This window comes from Perognathus longimembris, chromosome 6, assembly GCF_023159225.1.
Source record: "Perognathus longimembris pacificus isolate PPM17 chromosome 6, ASM2315922v1, whole genome shotgun sequence".
NCBI classification, from domain to species: domain Eukaryota; kingdom Metazoa; phylum Chordata; class Mammalia; order Rodentia; family Heteromyidae; genus Perognathus; species Perognathus longimembris.
The window spans coordinates 10,890,851-10,908,895 of NC_063166.1; the positions used below are offsets into that span (position 1 = coordinate 10,890,851).

The 18,045-nt window shown below is 57.8% G+C and overlaps 1 protein-coding gene across 2 annotated transcripts in view; it reads left to right on the forward strand.

Moving 5' to 3' along the window:
* Cpne5 (copine 5) overlaps positions 1–18,045 on the forward strand; it is a 65,746-nt gene that overhangs the window by 4,590 nt on the left and 43,111 nt on the right. For both annotated transcript variants that reach the window (XM_048347851.1, XM_048347850.1), the window contains exons 2-3: positions 5,013–5,053; positions 6,117–6,163. In XM_048347851.1, coding sequence (XP_048203808.1) covers positions 5,013–5,053; positions 6,117–6,163 — 88 coding nt within the window. The remainder of the gene's footprint in view (positions 1–5,012; positions 5,054–6,116; positions 6,164–18,045) is intronic.

An 18,045-nucleotide genomic window follows, 5' to 3' on the forward strand; every position in this document is an offset into this window, starting at 1 on the left:
GGGGATGGTCAAGCGTCCCAGGGATGAGAGAGGCCGGCTTGCCGAGGGAGGCCTGTGTTTCTGAGAGGCAAACTCAGAAGTGGGCAGGGAGGCCGCAGAATAGAGCCAGCCTTGGCTTGGTACCACATGGGATGGTCGCAGCTACCATGATCCCTCAGAGGGAGGGAAGAAGTGGGGGAAATGAAGCTGGAGACGTCCCTGGCAGAGAGGGGAGTCAGGTTCAGTTAGGAATGCTTCCACTATAACGAAGAAAAGGTGAGCTCACGTTGATGGCTTAAACTTGAGACGCGCTGGTTTCTCTCAGGTCACAGAGAGTCTGGAGGCAACGTGCCTTAGGGCTGGCTGGTCACACCACTTCCGCTTCGAAGAGCCCATCTATCATTACCGAGCCGCATGGTTACAGAACGGCTGCCTCTGCACCAGGCCTTCCAGTCACATCCAATGACAGTAAAAGGCCTCTCTGGAAAGCTGCTTTTATCTGAAAAAGCACAGTTCCTCCCTAAATTTCTTAGCACAGCTTTAGTGCTTAAACGAAGGTCTTTAAGCAGTCTTTAAACGACTTTAAGCAGCCGTTTGCTTTTTCTTGTTGTTGTTGATGTTGTTTTTCGCAGAGTGGATGACTGAACTCAAGGCCTTGCCCTAAGCCAGGCCCTCTTCCACTAAGCTGAATCCTCCGCCCCAGGGGCGTATTGTTCTTCGGTGTTAGGGGAACTCTATCAGAACCGAGTTAACGGGAGTGCTGCCCCTGGGTAGAGAGAGTGGCTAGCTCTTAGAGAGCGGCTCCTGGGGTTGTCCTGTAGTCGGTGGACGGCCACTGTTCGTGGGGTCAGGGGACCGATGGCTGGCTGCCTGTCCTCCTGCTTGCTTTCCAGGCAAGGACAAAGGGCTTGGGGTGATTGCAAAGCCCCACAGGGTGGCTCTCACTCCCCCTGGCACCCCTTTCCCTGGACCAGCAGCCCCTGCAGGGCCTGAGGGAGAGCAGAAGGCCCCGGCTTCCTGCTGAGAGGTGGGCGGGTCCCGGGCCAGCCCCTGTGAACAGCCATCGTGAGTGCCAGTGAATGGAAAGCCAGGAGCACCGTCACCGGCACGCACGACTTTTCAGCTCAGGCTGGCTTTGAACCGCAATCCTTAGGTCACAGCCTCCTGAGTAGCTAGGATTCCAGGTGTGAGCCACGGGCACCAGGCTCTCCTTTTTCACTGTTAGTCTCTGTAGTAGGAGGCATGGACCCCCGGCTAGGCAAGCCCTCTGCCACGGTGGAGATGCACCAGGGGGTGCAGACCTCGGCCTGTGGAACACATGGAACAATTTGATTCAGTCCGTTAACAGCTGTCTGCCGTGCTGGTGGCTCACGCCAGGAACCCTCGCTACTCTAGGAGACTGAGATCCGGAGGCTGGCAGTTCGAAGCCAGCTGGGGCAGAAAAGTCCATGAGATGCCATCTCCAATGATCCAGCAAAAAGCCGAGCGAGAGGCGTGGCTCAAATGGCAGAGCACCAGCCTTGAGCAAGAAAGCTGAGCAGAAACGCCCAAGGCCCCGAATTCAAGCCCTGATACCAGGCACAAACCCTGTAAGACAAACACACAAAACAAAGGTGCTCCGGTTGCCGTGACGGGAATGGACTGGGGTGGGGAGGGGGAGGGCTTGGAGCTTGGGAGTGAGAACTGTGGTGTCAGCCTGGGGAAGCCTGAGGGCCGATGTGGTGGGGGGTGGGAAGAATCTGGAAGGGAAGGGGGGACACAATGGCTGCCCATGGCCAGCTCTAAGCCACCGGCTCCCCTCCCCCTCCGTGAGGCAGGTCAGCCACCTGGTGTCCCAGTGAAGACTGCGTGGGGGGCCCCTGGGACCCCATGGGGACCCCACCCTCTGCTCCTCCCTTGGCCACACAGCTGGGGAGAGACAACATTACAATCACTAATAATAACAACTCAGAGGCCCCTGAGAGGGGAAATTGCCCTTTTTTTTTTGGCCAGTCCTGGGGCTTGAACTCAGGGCCTGAGCACTGTCCCTGGCTTCTTTCTGCTCAAGGCTAGCACTCTGCCACTTGAGCCACAGCGCCCCTTCTGGCCCTTTTCTATATATGTGGTGCTGGGGAATCGAACCCAGGGCCTCATGCCTGCAAGGCAAGCACTCGACCACGAAGCCACACTCCCAGCCCCTGAAAACATCTTTTCTTGACCTCGGAGTCTCTGTGGGAATTGAGTTGATGGAAGCCTTCCAGCCCGCGGGGCGGGGCAGAGAGGCTCAGCCTGCAGCGCGGGGGGCCCGGCCCGGTGTGCTTGGCGCCCCGCTCGGGGGCTGTCTTTTGGCCTCTCCAGTGCTCCGGGGACTCCTGACTCCCCACGGCCTCCTTTCCTCCCTGGAGAGCGAGCGGAGAATGGGCAGCCTGGGGGGGGGGGGCCCAGCTCTGCTTCCCCCCGGGCCTGATTTAAGGAACAAAAGAAGCGGAGCTCCGCGCTACTGCTGGGTAGACAGCTGAAGAAGGGCTTCGTGCTCTTTGGGGGAAAAAAATACATTTTATCTGTTGGAATATTTTTTTCTTTTCCCTTTGAGCTCTCCAAAAACAGAAAGTGGAGGCAAAGGCATTTGGGGGGCTGGGCTTTCGTCCGTGGTGGGGGCCCCCTCCTTGGGACAAAAGACCCGGTCCCCTGCCCCCCCCCCAGGCTGCGGGCTGACTGTGTGGCTGAGGGAACTTAGTCTCTGAGCCTGAGGTGCTGGGGATCGGGTGAGTGGGGACCCAGGGCAGGGCTTGGCTGGGGAGGAGCCGCGAAGCACCGCGCAGGCCTATGCTGGGGTCCGTGGCCAGCGGCAGTGAAGGCTCTGAGATTGCAGGATGGAGCACGCCTGCCATCCCAGCACAGAGGCGGGAAGAGAGTGGATTTGAGGTCAGCCTGGGGCACGGAGGAAGTTGTTCCAAAAAAATAAGGACGAGGGGCTGGGAAGGCGGCTTGGCGGTAGAGCGCTTGCCTAGCATGCCTGAAGCCCTGGGTTCCATTCCTCAGCACCACATATATAGAAAATGGCCGGAAGTGGCGCCGTAGCTCAAGTGGCAGAGCGCTAGCCTTGAGCAAAAGAAGCTCAGGGACAGCGCTCAGGCCCTGAGTTCAAGCCCCAGGACTGGTCACAAGAAGAAGGGGGGAAGGGGAGGAGGAGGAGCGGGAGCACTGGTGGCTCACGCCGGTACTCCTGGCTACTCGGGAGGCTGGGATCTGAGGGTTGAAGTTTAAAGGTAGCCTGCACAGAAAACTCCACGAGATTCTTCCTATCTCCAACTAAGGAGCAAAAAACTGGAAGTACAAGTGTAGCTCAAGTAGTCACACGACAGTCTTGAGTGGAAAAACCTAAGGGAGGGCAGGAGTTCAAGCCCCAGTACTGACACAAAAAACAAGCCACATAAACACACTAGCCAGAGGGCTGACAGGAGGATCCCTATTGAAACTTGACGTCTGGGCCCTGCTCCAGACCCACAAAACCAGACTCTGGGAACAGCCCCAAGGATCTGCCTTCTTTTCTTTTTCCCTTTAACAAAGAAAAAAAAAACCCAACCAAACAACACACCTCTTGTTTCCATTTCCTGGAGTGAGGATCTGCCTGTGTAAACCTGGGTGCAAGGGCGAGTGAGCCCGAGAAGGTTTCATGGTGGACGGCCACATTTCCAGGCCGAGCTGACCTGGCCCCACGGTCCCCCGTGTCCGTCAGGACAGGAGTTGGGGGAAAGATGGGTGACAGTAAAGGGGACTTGGGTGTGGGGGCCCAGGGTCCTCAGGGCTGGGGGGAGGGACAGGATGGAGGGGGCGGGGCTAAGGCTGGGGGCGGGGCCAGGCCTCAGCCAATGGAAACTCCGCACACTCCAGGGACTGTCTGGGAGCTCAGGGGAGGGGGATGTGGTTTGGGGGGGAAGTAGCCAGGAGAGGCACATTGAGGAAGGAGGGTGGGAAGGTTCTGGAAAGGTGGTAAGAATAATTGTAGCCAGGTGTGGTGGTGCCCACCTGTAACCCTGGCGCGGGAAAGGCTGAAGTAGGGGCATTGCAAAGTCAGTGCCGTCCTGGGCTGCATAAAGAAGACTCTTGAGCTATAGCTCAGTGGTAAAGCACTTTGCTAGCACCTCACAGTCCTGGGTTCAAACCCCAGTGCCAGAAGACTGTCATAATGAATAGCAGCGGCAGTGTTTCAGAGCTGCGGGCCTCTGGCCCTGCTGAAAAGCAGGCAGCCCCATTTCCTTGTCTTTGGGGATAAGATACCATGTCTTCCTCCCGCTGTCTCTCTCTTGCACACACACACACACACACACACACACACACACACACACACAATGGAAATCCTGGGCCTCACTCTCCGACTGGTCTGCTCACGACAGCTAACCCTGTCCCCTGTCCTCACCCACGTGTGGCGGACATCCGGGCCTGGGAGGAGCCTGTGGTTGTCCCTGCGTGTCACAGTCCTGCTGCGTCGAAGGAGTTGGGAAAGGCATCTGCGAGGTCCTCCCGGCTTGAACATCCTAGAATTTTCTATAGTTGGAGTTTCATGGGAGAACTGGAAACTAAACCTGCCTCTTTCGTAGAGCCCCGTCTCCCCATTATTTTCCCGCTCATTGGGCTGGAGATCCCACCCCGGCAGCCGTCAGGGAAGACAGGCACCCCTCACATTTGGAAGTGCACCCCTGGGGGGATGGTTCTAGGTCCGCTGGGCCTCGCATCTGGGTCGCCGTGCCGGCTCTGAGGAGCTGCCTCACCCGTCGTGTGTTCCGCGGTGGGCTGGGAGGTTCATCGGATGGTTTCCTGGGGACCGGCGGAGGGCTGGGGTGCCAGCGGGATGGGGAGGGCAGGCTGGGGGTGAGAGGAGAGCAGAAGACAGCACGGGGGTCTCCACAGGGCCGGCCTCCCAGGCCGAGGGACGTAGCTGAGCTCTGCTACCCTGGGGCCAGAGGCAGCCTGCAGCCGGGGATCAGGACCAGCCGGAGGCCCGACACCCCCCTCCCCTCTGCCTTGCTGACCCCCCTTCTGTTTTCTTTCAGGAACCTTTTGGACAAAGACATGTTTTCCAAGTCAGACCCATGTAAGTCCCACTGTAGTCACAGTCACAATGCTGGCCGTGACCGTGACTGTCCATGTGTGGCAGGGCTGCCCAGGTGTCACTGCGGGCCGCAAACAGGAGAAGGAGAGCCGGGGGTGGCCCTGCCCAGCCCCCCGACCTGTGAAGCCTCGTGGGGGACCCAGAGGGTTGGGAGAGGCTGGGGTGTTAGGGGCAAGATGTCTGCTGCACCAGGGAGAATGGTACAGTTCGTGTGTGTGTATGTGTGCACACGCGTGTGTTGGGGGGGAGTGTGTGTTGGTCGTGGGGCTTGAACTCAGGGCCTTGGCTCTGCCCCTGAGTTTTTTTCCCTTTAAGGCTAGTGCTTTACTACTTGACCCACACTTCCACGGCTAGGTTTTCTGGGTTTGGGGTGGTTAACTAGAGGTGAAAGTCTCATGGACTTTTCTGGCTTCAAAACACCACTGTCAGGTCTCAGCCTCCCGAGAAGCTGGGATGACAGGCGTGAGCCACTCGCGGCTGGCTGAAACCAGTACAGTTCTGAGCCCTGATTGGCTGTGGTCGGGTGTGACAGTTGCTGGGTTTGGAGTGCAGGTTTCTAGCCCCCAGCAATGTGTGTAGGCCTTGGGTAGGTCTTTGGGCTCCTCTGAGCCTCGGTTTCCCCATCAGTCAAAGGGGAGTAGTGAGAGTCACAGGCCTGGTGGGACTGTTTGGGTGCAAAGGGACCCTGTGCTTTCAGATGCCCTCCTACCCTACCTCTGCCACACTGTTCTCCGTTATGCCTGCCCGCCTGCTTAGCAGTGAGCGGTGGCCACCCCTCCTCGAAAGCATGCCAAAGGAGAGGCCTGTCCGGTGCAGTGCCAAGCTGACGCCTGTGAACTGATGCCTAGACATGAGTTGTGGGGCTGAGGGGATGTCGCAACAACAAACACACATCCACACATCGACATCCCGGTGCCCACAGTAGCTACTCTGCCCACGTCCCAGAGCAATCCAGGCTCCAGGCCATCTCAGCCAGGGTCCCTTTCCATCCGGGGTTCCCATGGCCTGGAGTAGTAATTGACTTTTTTCCTCTTCTCTCTTCCAGTGTGTGTCATGTATACTCAAGGGATGGAGAACAAGCAGTGGCGAGAGGTAGGTTCAGCCCCTGCCCACCAGGGCACCAGCCATCCCCGATCTGTGTCTATCTGTTGCCTCCAACTCTTGAGCAATCCCACCCGAAGGGGTTCACTTGCAGCCCCAAGCCCTCCTGAAGGCTGCAGGGTGGGCTGAGGGCCGTTTTGGTCTTGTCCCTGCTATACGGCCTGTCCCTCCGCAGGGAGCTCCGTCGGAGGGGGACGTGGCAATACTAGCTGCTTTTTGCACGGCTGTGACCAAAATACCTGAGAGAAACATCCCACAGGATGAGGAGAGGTCTGTGTGGGCTCCCAGCTTCAGGGTGTTCAGCCCTGGATCGGTTGGTCCTTTGGCTCTTCTTGGGTGGGAACATAATGGCGGGAGAGTATTTCGCTTCATGGCTGACAGGAAGCAGGGTAGATCAGTGGCCGGAAGGGGCAGGGCAAGATCCAGCCTCCAATCACATGTTTTCCCCCCACCCCCAGTGACCTACTCTCTCCCACCACCTCCCAATGGAGCCCTTTTTATCTTTCTGCCAAGGGCCATTTGGATATTTATAACATCATTAGGAACCACGCAGAATTATCAACACAGGCAGATGGGCCGTGGGCAGCTGACAAGAAGCATAGGTAGCTGTCCTGTCACCCACCATGAGATTTCTGGGGGCCGAATCCCTGATAAGCCAGGGCCCCTCCGCAGCCCCTGGGAGAGGGCTTTGCTTGTCTCCCGGGGGCTTCTCCCTCGGGTCAGGTTGATGGTCAAGGTCTGTGTCGGGGGTGGGGGCAGCTCATCGTGGCCCCCGGGTGCCCCCCTCCCCCCGCCCCCGCCCATGTGTCTGGTAAGGTGGGGGATGGATTCAGCAAGGTGCTTCCTGTGCAGAAGGCTTCCATGTCTCCCATTTGCTTCGGTCAAATCTCAACCATGTCCCCCCCACATGCCTGGCTCCCAAGCCCCCCCCGAACCCCACCAGCCAAGGATGGTCCACATTGTGTCTTTTGTTATTTCTGCCACCCCATGCCCCTTCGTCCCTTGTCACCGGCACTTGGGGAAGAGGGTAGACTTGAAGAATCAGAGATTTCGGAAGGTGACTGGTGTCTCTTAGATGCTTTTAGTCTCTTCCGCCTGGGTACTGACAGGTCCTGCAAAAATGGAGTCTATCCCTCCGCTGCTCAGAGCCGGCCCTAGGCGCCCATCTTGAAAGGAAAAAAGCAGTCTCTCCAATGGCCACCAGTGCCAGCTGATCAGGCTTCCTTAAGGCGGCTGACCTTGTCTCCCAGGGCTCCTCCCCTGCTTGCCGGCCTTCTAGCACAGGGCCTTCGCCCTTGCTGGTGAAGGCTGTACTCCACGTGTCCCTCCGGCCCCTGCTGAGCGTCCCGCAGATCTGGTCTCCATCGTCGTGGTCTGGAGGTCTTCCCCGACCCTCCCCACCGGTGTTTCGTCCCTCATCCCGTCGTGTCCCGGCTCCGGGACTCTGGCTCAGTATTTATCTTGTCATCTGCCGGCCCCACAGGGCTGAGCCTTTCCTCTCCTGCAGGCCCTGCTCCCCTTGGAGCATGCGGAGCAGGAGCAGGGCCCAGCACACAGCAGGCGCTTTCTAAATGGTCGTCGAGGGGAAGGGATGGGTTAGGAGTGGGAGCCGGAGCCACCCAGGCTGACTACGGAGGTGCTGGCTGTTACTTCCTCTCCGGCAGGGCCTCGGACCCAAGCAGGAAGATCCTACAGGAGATGGCTTTGGGGGTGCAGGGAGGAATGGGGAGACCTGGGAGGGGGGAGGGGAGGGGACTCCTGGAAGAACAACCGAAAGAGCTGAGCTTGCTTTTTCTGAGACTCTGGGTCTGGCCAGGTGGGGAGGAAGGGGGGGGGCTTGCTTTTCGCATCTCAGCTGGTGCCTGTCTGGTAGATTACCTGTCTTGCTCTGCCCCCTCCCGCCCCCACTCCCCGCAGGAGCAAGTGGCTGAAAGGGGTGAATTGAATCTGGAGAGTGTGCAGGAATTACATCCACAGGGGCAGCGCTCCGAGTCGGAAGGAAGCCCATCAAAGCATCAGCCAGATTGCCAGGGAAACGTTTAGCCTACTTAAGTGGACTAATTACTTGTGGGGCCTTTGGCCCAGCTTCCTAGACGTCAGCGCCAGAATGTGCGAATGTCTCGGTGATTCATTAGGCCACGTCTGGAAGGGCCTCTTCAGAAGAGTGCTGCTTGGCGAAGCGTTAATTACATTCCATAATTGTGGCTTGTTTCCATCTAGATCAGGGGTCCCCCCCCCCCCGATTATCCAAGCACTGTGGTCATGCCTGACAACAGACGGGTGAGAGGGCAGAGAAGATCCCTGGGACCCAGGACTCCAATACATCCTGGCTCCACCCCCTTAAGGAGGCGGGACCTGGAGCCATTAGTGTCTGTGCCTCCATTTCCCCAGATGTAAGATGGGGATACACCTATCTTTAGGCTCGGGTGAGGGGGAAACAAGAAATAGTTGCTGTAGACCATCGGCCAGTGGTTTGGGGGCTTTGCTAAGGGCTCTTCCCCCTGCCCACGTTTGCAAGAGAAAGCATTGTGAGGTGCTGAGCAAGGCGGGGGTGGGGGTGGGGGGCAGGTGTGGGTATGGGAGAGGAAGGGAAAGGAGGGGACTAGGAAGAGGCATAGCATGGGATTTCAGGGGAGCCAGGAGACACAGCACAAGATGGTGGCACAAAGGAGGTGTCAGGGAGCAGGTCCCCTCAGAGGCTGTGGAGCTGGAGAATGAACGAGAGGGCTGTTAGTTTCCAGGCACTGTAATGAAATACACCTGTGGGAATTCACTTACAAGGAGAAAAGGTTCAGCCCGTCACCAGTGACTCACGCCTGTCATCCTAGTGACTCAGGAGGCTGAGATCGGAGGATGGCAATTTGAAGCCAGCCCAGGCAGGAAAGCGCGTGGAGACTCTGACCTCCAATTAGCCACCAGAATTTTGGAAATGGAGCTATGGCTCAACGTGGCAGAGTGCTGGCCTCCAGCAGAAATTGCTCAGGGACAGCGAGCGCCGGGGCCCTGAGTTCAAGCCCCACAACTGACACACACAAAAAGAAAGAGAGAGAGAGAGAAGGCTCATTGTTCTAAAGATTCTATAAATACAATCCTTGATCTTTGCCCCATTACTTTGGGCCTCTGATGAGAAACTATGATGGAAGATAATGACTCATATCAGGAGCAGAGAAGAAGAAGAAACAGGGAGTTGTACAATGTCTGTTGAAGACACACCTCCAGTGACCTAGGGCCCTCCCCCAAAGGTCACACACCCACACAGGAGCACAGCCCACCCTGTGGGCCCAGCCTCAACCACTTGGGCCCTGGGGGTCATCTGGGATCTAAAGTACAGTGGTAGGACTTAGGGGGACAGTGAGGAGTGGTGGGCGGGCTGCAGGTGGTTTCTGAAGCAGCCCTGGAGTCCATAGGTCAGAGCAGCAGCGACCTTGGAGCTCAGAGGGCGTGGCTGTGTTTAAAAGAGGAGATCGGGACCTGTGTCCAGATTCTGTGTGTTGTCAGGGGGGCAGAGCCCAGCCACGGGGCCCGCCCCCAGGACACACACGTTGTGGCCATTTCTAAAGAAGTTGAAGAAGCACACGGGTGTGTGGAGGGGGTGGTGGAGAGAGGGCGCTGCTTGTCTGGTTCTCTGTGTGGTGTTGGAGGTGAAGCACTCAAAGCCCAGCATCTGGCGGGGGCGGGGGGGGGGGGGGCGGTCACTGCCCTTGCCAAGGCTGGGAAAGAGGAGGCAGCTCTGGCGGCCGCTGACGGCCGGCCTTCGGCTGATTTTAACCGTTTGGGTCATTTCTATGCCTTGTGAGAAAGTTCCGTCTTCCCGGCACCTAAATCTGTCACCACATTTTTATGAAAACGGACTCTAAGATGTAATTTTAGCCCGGGAAATCGCACAGTATTTGCATCAAGCCAGGCCAGGGTGTTCTGCGTGGCCCGAGGTAGTGAGGTCGCCCGGGAGGACCAGTCAGATGCACTCTGACTGGGTGGAGAGTCAGCACAGGGACCTTCGCAGAAGATGGGGTGGTGGTCCCCTTTTCTGCCTTCCCAGGCAGCCGTCCTGGCTGAGCCCATTGGAAAGGAGGGGGTGGGAGTCGTGGAATGTGGGTGCCCATTTGATGTCCTCTCATCACTTGCAGAGCACGTGGCCCCAGCCACCACACCCAGGGCCCCAGCTCAGTGTTCAGTCTGGCTTTTGAGCAATCCCAGGCTGAGGATGAGGCTGCTTTTCCTGGGGACCACTAGGCCCTGGAGCGCCTGGAGTTTATAGACGGTTGGGTAAGGCCCATTGTTTCTCCCTTGCTCCTCTAGGTAGAAGGAACGGGGAGCGCTCTACCACTTTGAGTCACAGCGCCACTTCTGGGTTTCTGGTGGTTAATTGGAGATAAAGAGTCTCACGGACTTTCCTGCCTGGGCTGGCTTTGAACCAGGATCCTCAGATCTCAGCCTCTTGATTAGTTAGGATTTACAGGTGTGGGTCACCTGCGCCTGGCTTTGGGCCTCTTTTATAAAGCCACTAGTCCCCCTCCCGGCCATGAGGGCTCCATCCTCAGGACCTCGGCACCCCCAGAGCTTCTGGTACCACCCCCATCAGAGTGGTACTGAGCCCAGGGCTTCCACATACATTTGGGGGATGTAAACACACGGTGACAGATGCCTGCCGCGTGCTGGGCCACAAAGGGAGCAGTTGTTAGAGAGAGAGAGAGAGAGAGAGAAGAGCAACAGCAAACAGCAGCAACAAGCCATGAATACCAACGGCAAACATTCAACCACGTTGCACGGAGCCGTCCAAAGCCCTTCACCTCGTTTCATTGAGTCAGTCCTCACAACAGCCCATGGGGGCCGAGGAGGGCTCAATGGTAGAACTTGCCTAGCGTGCAGGAGGCCCCGGGCTGGACCCACAGCACAGGAAGGGAGGGAGGACGGATCCCCAAATCCGTGAAGGTGGTATTACTATGAATTATTATCATTAGCCCCTTCCACAGAGGAGGAGATGGTTGTTTCCGGTCTCAGGGCCTTCCGCCTGGAGCGCGTGTCTGTCGGTGTTGCTTGCAGAGTGTGTTGCGGGCTTGTTTGCCACGGACGGCTGCGTCCTCACCCGGGCGAGGACGGGTCCACTGCAGGCCTGTGTGGTCACGGTGGCTGCTCTTCGGCTTACAACACGGTTGCGTCCCAGTGAGCCCGTGAAAACATGCGTGTCATCCACTGAGAGTGTCAGGCATCTGGCTTAGCAGTGCAGTGCTCGGTTGCATCTTGGTGGTTTCACGCGGCTTCCTGAACCGCATGGCGCTCGCCCCAGAAAAGATCAAAACTAATAAATCAGCTTATCGCCGTCACCCCAGCACAAAGAAAAATTCCTCAGTCGAACCGTTGTGTGTGGGGGGGGGGGCTGGATAAATACGCCCAGCTGGGGTTCCACTGCTCTTTCATTGAGTTGGGTTTGGGGGTTCCTCTCTCCTTCTGGCTGTAAGAATAGGGCTCCTTCCACTTGGATGGATGCTGGCCCCGTTCTGAGTCTCTCTCGTCATGGTTGGTAGCAATTGTGTTGTATTGTGATGGCGTGCTCGGTGGTTTGGTCCCGCCTCCTGGTCCTGTCAGTCATCACCATCCACATCCGTGACAAGCATGGCGTGGGAGGGGGGGCGTGTGCTGCGGCCGCTTTCCACCCTTTCCAAGGCTGACCTCCGTTTGGAGCTGACAGGCTTTCTGAGAACAGTCAGAGGAAGCTCTGAACTCGAGGACCGACTCCCACAGTTCTCATCTGTTAACCGTGTGGCCTCGGTCGGTCTGCCTTCCCCAGGCCTCGGTTTACCCACGTGCAGAGTGGGGCGGGGAGGCATGCGTGGATGGGAGTTAACAGCGGAGGTAATGCTTTTGGACAGGTCTGGAAATACCAACTGTGAAGCGCCTTTGTGCAGCTTGGGCTCCAACGGTCTCCTTTAGCTGGCACCAGTAGCTCATCCCTATAACCCCAGCTACTCAGGAGGCTGAGGTGTGAGAATCACGGATCCAAGCCAGCCAGGACGGAAAAATCTGTGGGACTCTTACTTCCAATCAACCAACAAGAAAGCCGAATGTGGAGCTGTGGCTCAAGTGTCAGAGTGCTAGAATTGAACAACAAACAAAGAGAAAAGAAAAGGGAACAAACAAACAAGCAAGGGGTTGGTTGGAGGCATGGCTCAGTTGGTTGAGCACTAGCCAGTGAGTGAGAGCATCAGGTCCTGAATTTGAATCCTAGTCTGTGACCTAAGAAAAACAACAACAAAACAAGAAGCAAGAACGCAAGGCCCTGAGTTCAAGCCTCATTAACCAGCCCATCCATACACAACTGAACAGTGACAGGGCTGGGCTGGGAATGTGGCTTAGTGGTAGAGTGCTTGCCTAGCATGCACAAAGCGCTAGGTTCGACTCCTCAGTATACATAAGTAGAAAAAGCTGCAAGTGGCGCTGTGGCTCAAGTGGCAGAGTGCTAGCCTTGAGCAAAAAGAAGCCAGGGACAGTGCCCAGGCCCTGAGTCCAAGCCCCAGGACTGGCAAAACAAGCAAAAGTGACAGAGCTGGGATGGGTGGAGGTCTGCGTCTAGATCCCCAACCAGGCCGTTCATTGCCGAAGCTGGTTTTCTGGTCACCTTGGAGTATGGGTGGCGCCCGCCTCCCCCGCCCCTCAGCCCCAGGCGTTCCACAGCCCGTGTTGTTCAGCGGACACGAGTCCAAGTTGGAATCTGCAGAAAGGAGTTTGCTTGAGCCCGAGGATCAAGAGTTCCAGGCCAGCCTGAGCTACAGAGAGAGACCCTGTCTTCAAGCCCAAACAACAAAAAAAAAGAGAGCTCCCTTCTCCCATAGCCCAAGGTTCTGGGCCAGGTCCCCTGGTGGCACTGTGGCCTGTGGTGGCCTGTCGTGCTGACCAGCTACCCTTTAACGCTAAAGCTGGCCCGAGAGCCGGGCTGCCTCCTGCCCAGTGGGGCCCGGGCCAGGGCAGCAGGCGGGGGCACCGCAGGTGAGCCCTAGCTGACCAGCCACTGTGGTGGTTGAAGTTGCTGATTGGTACAAAGCACCTGCTCAACAATATTGATGTGTGTGTGTGTGTGTGCGCGTGTGTGCGTGCGTGCGTGCGCATGCCAATCCTAGGGCTTGAACTTGGGGCCTGGGCTCTGTCCCAGGGCTTCTTTTGTCCAAGGCTAGCAACTCTCCCACTTGAGCCATTGCACCGCTCCTGGCTTTTCCTGCCTATGTGGTGCTGAGGAATCGAACCCAGGGGCTTCATGCATGCTAGGCGAGCACTCTACCGCTAAGCCACATTCCCAGCCCTGGCCTTGAGCTCTTGCTTGGCTTTTTCTGCTCAAGGCTGGAGCTTTACCAATGGTGATACACCTGCCCTTTACCCGGCTTTGTGCTGCTTAATTGAACGTAAGAGTCTCTCTCAGGTCTGTCTGGCCGGGCTGGCTTTGATCGGAGATCTTCAGATCTCAGCCTCCTGAGTAGCTAGGATCACAGGCGTGAGCCACCACCACTGCCTGGCTCATAGTGACTCTTCTTACAAGAAGTCCTGAGAGAGAAACCAGGGATTTCCTGGGAGGGAGGGAGGGAGGGAGGGCGGGCAGCATGATACCATAGATGGGAGCAAGGATATTTTGTCAAGAGGACACCAGAGAGAATGGGCTGTACTGGGGGTGGTGCTTGCTCACCCCTCTTCCTTCCTGTAGGCCGGAAGTTGGGGGAGGCCAGCGAGACTGTTTTGTGGGCACTGGGCAGCCTGGCTCATTGGCGCAAGGGCCCCGCCCTCAGGAGCCGGGACGTTTAACAGGTGATCTGGAGCAAAGGCTCCTTCAGGACGTGAGCTCGCTTAGGCGCAGGTCTTTCAGCATATCTCAGTAACTCTTCACAGGCCTGCCGCTGGTGACTGGGGCTCAGGGAGGGAGGGCATCTCTGTTCACAGCCCCCCCCCCCCGCCTCCCACCCGCACACACACACACCCCAGCCAAAACCAGGGAGGCCTTGGTCTCCTCACGCACTCGCGTTTCCCCAACTCCACAGGCTCCCCAGGACAGGGGAGACCAGCCCCTCTGGCCCCTTCCTGCCCCCCAGGTCTCGGGGTGGCCTTGTCTCCCCTGCCTCCGGGCACGGGGTAGCCCTGTCCCCAGGCCAGCCCGGGAGACACAGCCCCCCCCCCCCTCTCCCCGGGCCCTCTGAGTCACAGCCAGCCCGGTGGCCTCTAATTTTAGTCGTGCCCAGTGATTCATGAGGGCCAGGGCCGGGCTCGGCAGCCAGGCTTTCCGCATCTCTAATTAAGGAGCCATCAATAATCTATAAAGATTACAGGGGGCGCCTGGGCCGGGGGGAGTGAGCCGCTTGGAGGTAGCGCCCCGTCCGTCAGCGCCCGCCTCCCGTCCCGGCCATGGGGGCCTCGCAGCTGGGATGACGTCCCCACCCCACCGTGAGTCAGAAGGCGGGAGCTGCCGTCCCGGGGAGCCATTGCGAGAGGCACCCACTCACGACTGAGGCAGGGTGCCACGCCTTTGTCATGGTGGGGGGGGGGGCGCTGGGCCTCCTCCCTGGCTTGCCGTGCGTCTCTGGGAGAGCCCTGGCGGCCTCCTGGTTACTTGGCGCCTTAGCTTTAAGATGAGGAACTGAGTGATGGCCCCTGGGCAGGGTGGCTGGGGCGGAGGGGGTGGGGGTGGGGGCAGGGTGGGGGGTCCAGGGGATCAGGGCTGTGTGCAGGGATGAGAAGTCACAACAGAAAGCCAAGGAGGAGGAGTTGATGGAGGAGGGAAGCCTGAGCGAGGGGGTGCCCCGCAGGCTACTCGGAGATCTAGGGTGCAGCTCAGGCGGACCTGGGCTCCTGTCTCAGCCCTTTCCTCATGAGATGGATGGGGGGCCTCCATGAGAACTTCCCCCCTCCTTTCTCTGCCTCTGCTCTCTCTCTCATTGGCTGATTCCGAGGTCTGGAGTCCTAGTTCTTCACTCTTCAGATCGTAGGTCAACTTTGTGTGTGTGTGTGTGTGTGTGTGTGTGTGTATACGTGTGCATGCGTGTGCACACCTGTGCAGGGGTTTGAATTCAGGGCTTTGTGCTCTTGGCTTTCTCCCTAACAGCTAGTGCTCTGCCACTTGAACCATGCTTCCAGCCTGGATTTTTGCTGGCTCGCTGCGATGGAGTTCTTGAGGCCTGAGGTCCTTTGATCTCAGCCTGTTGCGTAGCTAGGATTACAGGTGTGAGCTGCCCAGCGCCTGTCTAACATTTTTTTTAAATGGCATCACAGGAGGGTCTAGGAGTGTGTGCGTGTGTGTGCGCGCGTGTGTGAAATGGAACCTCCTAGACATGCAGAAGCGTTTCTAAGGAGGGAGGGATGGTGAGCGTTGAGGAAGCACGGGGTGTCTGGGCTGGGGTAGGAGTGAGAATCTCTGTGGCCCAGTGGCTCAGGCCTGTAATCCTCGCTACGGTTCCGAGTGGTACCCAGTGGTACCCAGGCCCTGAGTTCAAGCCCTACAACAGAAGGAAACAGAAGCAACAGGCACGTGTAGGTTTGTGATTCCATGCTGCCCGGCCTCCTCTTCCCACCGCTCACCCCATCCCGCTGTATGGCTCCCCACATCTCCATGAGCCTTTTCTGTTTTCTTGTGTGCAAAATGGGAACTGTAAGGGCACTAACTTCCCACTGTTGGCCTGAAAACCACGCACACTGTGGGGGCTACATGGGGGGGGTGTAGTATTTACATCAGAGACCAACTTAGTGTGGGATGTAATGCTCCCTCCCAGGGGGTGGAGGGGTTGGAGTGGGGGTGGGGTGGGGGTATGGGGTGTGGGATGGGGGGTGTGTGTGGTGTGTAGGGTGTGTGGGGTGTGGTTTGGAGCAGCAAGGCTGGGGCTAGGCCAGCCAGGACCCCCTCTGGGTGATGAGCCTGGCACCCTAGTAGGACTCAGGGCAGACAGTGGGGGCCCCCCTGCCCCCCATGCCTCTGTAAGTGCCAACTCTATGCACAGCACAGCCCTGCCCCCCACTGCATGTGGCCCCCAAGGGAGTTTGCAGGCTGCCCCCCGGGGTCTCGCGGGGGGGGGTGCCCTGCTGTTTACCCCGGCTTTGCTGACATTCTGGGGTGCTGTCTCAGAGGTCTCAGGAACCGGCGGGGCGGCTTGTGTGGCCCACCAGAGGCCTTTCCCACGGGGTTTGGTTGCCAGGGATGTGGGGAGCCAGCCTCCTCCCAGCCCCCATCTCAGCCGCCGCCCCCCACCTCTCCCCGCTCCCCTCGGACCATGTGACCCTCCTGAAATGCAGGTATAGGGTGTAGGGAACGGCTACAAGGCTGGATGGGGGCTTCCGGCAGCTGGCAGAGCTTCCGGCTGACCCTCCCCCTGGCCCCCGTAGAGCTGTTCATAGGCCCTGGCAGTTCCCTCCCCTTCCCTCCTCCCTCCCGCACCCCACCTCCTCCTAACCCTCCATCAACTCCAAGTCTCTACTGGCTCCCAAATCCTGTGACTCCAGTAAAACCAAATCCTCAGGCAGCTGATTTCCCCCCCTTCTTTTCTTCACGTGGATTTGGTTGTGTCCGGCCCTGGGCCCGACGGGGACCTGGTAGCTGGTGGATTGTGCCAGGCCAAGGTTCCGCGTTCTTCCTTCCCGTGGGGAAAGCTCAAGGGTCCTTCCTCCCGCCCAGACCGCGGGCTCACTGCCATGGCTGCTCCCCATCCCGCCCTCCCCAGTCCTGTGTCCAGGGGAACCCCCTTTCCCTCGCAGGCACTGTCAGCCTCCAGGGAATCCCCATTTGGAAGCTTCTAGCACCATGTCCTGGCCGGCGACAGGTGTCCTGTCTTTCTTGGAGTCAGGCAGGGCCTGCAGGGGCGGTGGCCTTGGAGGAGGGCAGTCTGCAGGGAGGGCTGGAGGTCTCGTCTTTCTGGAGGATTCTGTGGAACCTGCGTGTTTACCTGGAAGCTTCCACAGGAATGCCATTGGGAGAAAGTTCCCTTTTGTCTGAAGACAAAAGGGGTCAGCGACAGCCGCAAAGGGCATTGCTTCCTAAGGAGAGCTGTGGAATTTCCAGGGTGAGACAAGAACTCCCCCCCACCCCACGCCCCATCTTCTTCAACCCCATGTTCTCCCAAGGAGAGCAGAACTCCTCTGTGGTGGATTTTCACAGTGCGGGATGGCTTCCTGCAGTTGGATGAAGGAAAATATAATGAACTTTGCCGTGTCTGCCTGTGTGACACTGGATCCTGCCCTCTCTTGACTGAATGAGATAAGAAAGTGATCCGCTTGATCTCCCGGGCATCCAGTCACTCAGCAAATAGTAGATCCCTGCCTGCTCAGTAGCAAATAGCTCCCAGCTCCGTCTGTTCGGTAGTCTCTGAGGGAACCTGGAAGAAGCATTTTTCTGGGTCCCACCCGCTGTACCCCATTTAATTAGGCTGGGGGAAGGGGAATTGAGCCAAGGTATATTCTCAGTGAACCTGCTACAGGTTAGACGTTTTCCTTTTTTTTTTTTTTTGGTTGGTCCTGGGGCTTGAACTCAGGACCTGGCCGCTGTCTCTGAGCACTTTTACTCAAGGCTCACACTCTACCACTTGAGCCACAGCGCCACTTCTGGTTTGAGGGGGCGGGGGGGGGTGGTTAATAAGAGCTAAGAGTTTCACAAGGGCTTTCCTGCCCAGGCTGGCTTTGAACCGCGATCCTCGGATCTCAGCCTCCTGAGTAACTAGGATGACAGGCGGGAGCCACCGGCGCCGGCAAGCTAAGGTATATATATTCTACATGTGACTGTTGCAGGATGACTCTTTTTTTTTTTTTCTTAAAAAAGGTAAATCTGACATCTGTACGAACGTAACATAAGCACATGATAAAGCCTAATTTAAATCTGCTCTCACGCACAAAGCAGGAAGACTCCTCTGGGCGAT